Source organism: Camelus ferus, chromosome 10 (assembly GCF_009834535.1).
Source record: "Camelus ferus isolate YT-003-E chromosome 10, BCGSAC_Cfer_1.0, whole genome shotgun sequence".
NCBI classification, from domain to species: Eukaryota; Metazoa; Chordata; class Mammalia; order Artiodactyla; family Camelidae; genus Camelus; species Camelus ferus.
Genome location: NC_045705.1, coordinates 34,124,277 through 34,130,339, shown reverse-complemented (window position 1 = coordinate 34,130,339; position 6,063 = coordinate 34,124,277). Strand labels below are relative to the sequence as shown.

General features: G+C 38.9%; 1 protein-coding gene across 1 annotated transcript in view; it reads left to right on the top strand.

Moving 5' to 3' along the window:
• Window positions 1-5,687, top strand: part of GLYATL2 (glycine-N-acyltransferase like 2) — a 5,857-nt gene extending 170 nt beyond the window's left edge. The window contains 4 exon segments of the mRNA XM_006189642.1: window positions 1,006-1,113; window positions 2,318-2,444; window positions 2,538-2,718; window positions 5,279-5,687. Of these exon segments, the coding sequence (XP_006189704.1) occupies window positions 1,006-1,113; window positions 2,318-2,444; window positions 2,538-2,718; window positions 5,279-5,687 (825 nt within the window).
• Window positions 5,688-6,063: the final 376 nt, after the last annotated feature.

The following is a 6,063-nucleotide window of genomic DNA, read 5'->3' as shown; positions in this document are numbered from 1 at the left end:
AGTCTGAAGTCAGATTCCTTCCACAGGGACAATCTTAATACCCATATCCAGCCCACTGCCTTGCTTCTTTTTTGGGCTCTTCAACATCTTTTGAATCAATTCTGCTGCTATCTCGAGTAGATTTCCTTATCTGCTCCAGGCTGTTGGTCACCTGCAGCTTGGTGACCAGCCTCATTCATCTGACACAAATATGATCATATCACTCCCTCATTTTAAAATGTTAATAGCAATTCATGTCCAAGGCATAAATCTTGCACTCCTTAGTTGGATATACAAAGGTTTATCACAGAATGCCTCTTTATCTCACAACATCCTCCTTCCAGATAACACCTGCTACAATCATTGAGCCCCTCACAGTTCAGCAGCTGTGTTATAACCGCCAATTCCTTCAAGCATTCCTGCTTTTTCTCCTGCTTGAAACTACTTGTTCTCCTCTCTTTGTTTCCCCAGGAAAAGACTACTTCTTCAAGACCAACTTTAAGGGTTGCTTCTTCTCTAAGTCTCCCACTACTTCCTAGGCAGGTAGTGCATTTCTTTTTTGGAACCCTGTACCACCATATGCATACAGCTATCTGAACATGTGCCCAGCTATGATTAGACCATGCATCTCTTTGTCCGTCTACATTTAACTGGAAGGCAGTGGCCATTTCGTATTTGCCTTGGAATTCTCCATACTTGACACAAATATGATATATAATAGATGCTAAGTAAATGGCATGGTATTAAATTTGGAAATAGGGAAAATTGTATGAATTTTAAAAATGAATGAATGAATGTCAGGAGAGCCAATGCCTAATGATTTGTTATTAGCTTGGATTTCTGTGTAACCTTCCTGGGCTGTTTTGCAGTATGTCTTCCAATGAATAGTCCAGTGACCCATCCTGGAAGTGTTGTTCTGTCCTGTCAATTCCTCCTAACTCCTGGCTTTATTTTCCATGCCATGTCTAAGATTCAATCTCAAAGGAAAATTTCAACCTCCCCTGTTTTGTTCTGTTGCTCTTGTAGGTATATGGTGCTATTTTCAACATTAAAAATAAAAACCCATTCAACATGGAGGTGCTGGTGGACGCTTGGCCAGATTATCAGATAGTCATTACACGACCTCAGAAAGAGGTGAGAGCACTAGCTACTGAATGCTGAATGCCCCAGGATGTTCTCTGTGTGGGAATGCGGGAACTGAAGTGGGGGCCTGGGGAGAAGACCCTTAACACCTCTAATTCACACAGGGTTTGGAAGGGCGGCTTGGGAGGCTGCTTTAGGGAGAGGGCAAGACTAGGAGATACGGCATGGGGCTAGAACACATAGACAGTAATCCAAGATTTGTAAACAGCATTAGAATCCCAGCTGGTCAGTTCTTTTCCATCAAGATTCTGATCATAGGCATACACCTCAACAGAGATGCCTATGGCTGGAAATGGTTAGGAAGCGTTTTTCTTCCCCTGTGATTAAATAAACATACTCCAGTAATACCTGAGTCAGTGCTGGGTTTGAGATCTACATCTGCCAGATGACTAGTTTGACCTTGGGGATGTATGACCTTGGGAAGACTGCTGCTTTCTTAACAATAAAAAAGTGAGTTTGACAAAAATTACTATGTCAAAGGTTTGTTAAACAATAGATAAGTCCTGTATATTTAATAAGAATGCCTTCTCCATCTTCCAGAATATGAGCAGTGAATCCCTTACTTCCTGGAGTAGGAATATGTTAACAGCATCCCACTCCACTTATCCATTAACATAGTAATTTGGGGAATTAGAACCCATCACCGGCAGTGACCACCCCTCAGAGGAGTGTCAGCAGCAGAAGGGAAACAGGCCTGTGGTGGCAGACTGAACCCTCTACTCCAGGAGCTGTGGTGAGCTCTGGCTCTTTCCAAAAGTCCCCCCTTTTCACGTGCACACCAAGAGTCAATCACTATGCCAGTGCCAGAGTGCTGGGTCAGTGTTAGCTTAGGCATCACCTCCTTATGGATCCAGTCTTGACCCCAACCCTGTCTCCTGTAATTCTCTCCACACATTAAGCCTCCTCTCTTTTAGACCCTTAATACACACTATATTTGGTGTACCTTCCATCCCAGACAATGGAGCTACTGGCCCACCCTCCCAAAGGTGGTTGACTTTAGTGCACCATCAGGAAGGAACAACCTTTGGTGTGTCAGTAGTGATATATTCTATCAGGGACTCCAAGGACATTTTCTGCACCTCTCACCAAAAAAAATAGGGTATCAAACAAATGAGTCTCTGGTACTCCAGACATGTCCAAGAACATTTTGTAAATTGTAGTGCAATCTAAATATGATTGATATTTGTTACATCAGTAGATGAAGGATGATCTGGATTATTATACCAACACTTACCACATCTTCAACAAAGCTCCTGACAAGTTAGAGGAAGTCCTGGCATGCCCCCAGGTTATCAATTGGGAACAAGCCTTCCACATCCAAGGTAACTGATCTGAATTAAAGGCAAAGACATCCTGGTTAATTCATAGCAGATATGAAAGGAGTGACACAATGCCTGTCTTTCTTCTCTCACCAGGTTGCCAAGAGAGCTTGGGTCAGGCAATATGAAAAGTTTCAGCTTCAAAATCAGTGCAGGTGGATTACATGAAGACCATGCTCTTTATGGCAGAAAAACCAGTGAAACTCAAGACATCAATTGATGACAAGCTGGATTGGATGAAGTTATTTAAAATGCCTAACATGGAGGAAGACAGAAGGTGAGATTTTACCTTTTGCTCCCTAAATTCCTGATAGAATCACTCAATTGCCCTAAGGGCCAGACTTGCAAATGTAGGATTTGAGACTAAATTATAATGGTGTATGAAGTTGGGTAAAGGAAAAGAATGATGTTAGCTAATGTTGGCTGAGCCTGGGCAGGGACTTCTTTAAAGGAGGTCCTTTGACATATTTTAACTCCCTTAGATCTCACAAGAGTCCTCCTGGAAAGATACTGGGCATTGAAAAAATCTTTACTGAAACAGTTCATTTTTTTCCCACAAAAATACAACATACTATGCAAAGTATACAAGTGTACAAAGCAAAAAATGAAAGTTTGCCCATTTGAATTGCCCTCAGTCTTCCTGTCTACATGTAAATATTCTTAACATTGCTATGTATGCTTCTAGCACTCTGTATATGTGAGTTGTTTTGTTAGATTTTTCCTACAACATATGCACATACTGTACTGCAACTTACTCTTTTCACTCAGCAATATATTATATACGTTTTCACTGTAAGCTCATACAGGTATCTTTCATTTATTTTCACAGCTGCATAGATTTCCATAAGAGGGAGATGTACAATTATGTATGTCCAGGTTAACACACTTTTGTTTTATCTCCAGTTCTTCCTAATAACAAAAATTCTGTGATAAATGTCTTCAGAAATAGATCATTATACAAGTTGTATATTACTGAAAGATGGATTCTTAGAATGGAAATGGTTGGATAAAAATATGTGTATTAAATGAAATTTATCACCAAATTGAATGGTAAGCATAATTGAATGATAGTATAACATGAAAAAACCTGTGTCCTTCAGTAGGGACATGGATAGATTCATTATGGTACAATCCAAACATTGGAATAATATGCAGTCATTAACAAGACTTTAACAAGCAGCTCTATGTGAACTGATAAATAAAGAACTACAAAATATATTGCTAAGTGAAACAACAAGATGGATAGAACAGTGTATACAGTATGCCATCATAGTATATGTACATGAAAAATTCCATGCAATGCCTCTGGAAGGTTACGTAAATATATTGCATCACTGGCTACCTCTAGAGAAGGTAACTGTGTAATAGGAGACCAGAGAAAAAAGAAATAATTATTTCCCATTAATATCCATTTATGCTTTATAATTATTTCACTACTTCAGAAAAAAAATCTAAATACACTTCAGATACATACAGTTGACTTAGCCAGGAGAGTCAACAATATTCAAATCCTGCTTTGGTTCAACTGTGTTCCTATAAGTATCTTAAGAGAAACATATGCACAGGGAAAAATAATAAATGGAAATTAAATAATACTTGATACTATAATTCTGGAAATCTGGAATGAAGTGTCTGTCCTAAGATGATTCTTTCTTTCCTCTAAGCTCAAATGCATATCTTGGTGTCTTGTCACTCTGGGTTTGACTATACTACAGGAAGAAGGCAGGTGAGGTTGCTCAAGATCTTGAGGAAGTCGGGCCAGGATCAGGATCAAGCTTTCAAGAGAGCGAAAAAAGAATGCCTCACCCATGTGTAGACAGTTTAGCACCCGGTGACGGCACCACTAGCAAACATGGAGTGACTTTGAAGTTGACAAATTGCTGAAAACTCTTCCTCCTCAACGAGGTGTAAAACTTCTTAGAGTTCTTCCCCTTGCCCCAACCCCTCCTACCCCTTCCTACAGATGAGAAAACTCAGTCAGATGACTTGTCCAAGGAGTGAATCAGGACTAAAACCCTGATTGTTACCACCAAAAACCCCAATATTCTTTTTCCTATATTTGTGCTTCTTAGAACTGCATTTTTGTGCTTCTGTAGAGATATGTGGTTATGGGCTTTAGGACAGATGAAGCCAGGAGAGCAACATGGCTTTCATCTCCCTGTGATGTACATTTGATTGAAATATCTGTTGAAAGAAATATTATCTTGCATATTTGTATGTTTTGTGGAGTATAATTCAAAATCCACATTTTAAAAATTGAAGTATAGTTTATTTACAAGATCCTATTAGTTTCAAGTGTACAGCATGGAGATTCAACATTTTTATAGATCATACTTCATTGATCCTCAAAATAATGGCTATAATTCCTTGTACTGTACAATACGTCCCTATAGCCTATCTTTTTTATACATAGTTTGTACCTCTCAATCACCTACAAAATCCTCATGTTTCATACATGGATTTTCAAAGAAAATTCAGCCATGTGGAGGGTTGCTCTGCCTGTAATCCTCACTCTTTTAGGAACATATGCTCATTTTCTCCTTTCTTAAGGTATTTGGTTGGACTTTTTTGAAATATATTATACTATATCTTGCTGACTCTCTGCTATGAAATGGATCATAAAGTACATAGGGCTTTTTCTCTCTCAGTTATTTGGGAAGATTTTGAAGCAGACTTATAAATAGTAGCATGTGCATGTATTTGTGTGTGTTTGTGCATCTGTTTCCTCCTCTAGGCTATGGGATCCTTAAGGAAAGGGAAGGTTTCATATTCATTTTCTGCAATACTGATGTTTTGTAAATGTTGGCTGAATAAATGCACTTTTTTTTTCTGGACAGGGAAGGAAATTTTACGAACATCTTCTTGGATGTCTCACATGCACAGTTTGTAAATGAGCACTGGGACTTTGGAAAAAATGAAAGAAGTTTGAAATATATTGAGCACTGTCTCCAGAATTTTCCAGGATTAGGTGTGCTGGGTCCAGAGGGGCACCCAATCTCTTAGATTGTGATGGAACAGTCCTGTGAGTTGAGAATGGGTTACACTGTGCCAAAATATCGAGGCCAGGGCAACATGTTTCAAATAGGTTATCACTATGCAAATTATCTTGCTCAGAAAAAAATGCCATTTTATTTACATGTGACAGAAGGGAAAGAAACACTTCAAGAGGCAGTAGGAAGTTTTGGGTGGAAGGTTTGTCCTTGTGGCTGGCATCAGTGGAAATGCACCCCAAAGAATTACTGCTGATTGGCGCCATTGTCCATTTCAAGGCTTTCTTATCAGTGAACAAACATCATTGCAGACAAACGTAGTAATTTACATTAGCACAAAAACCATCCAATGATTTGGGATTTATGCATTGCTTAAGCCCACACTTGTATAATATTTTTGTCTTCCTTCTCCTCCATATTACAGAAAATTAGAAGATTGACCCTTCGGTGTCATACTTTTCCTTTGCGGTGACAGATATCTCAGAATTAAAGTTACCCAATATCAATCATTGGTGCCAAGATAACCCTTTATAAGTAATATTTTCTTCTTTGAAGAAGACATATTTGAAAATAAAAAGTCTGCTTTGAAAATTGTCTCCTCTGGTATCCTACTGTAACAAATTACCACGAAT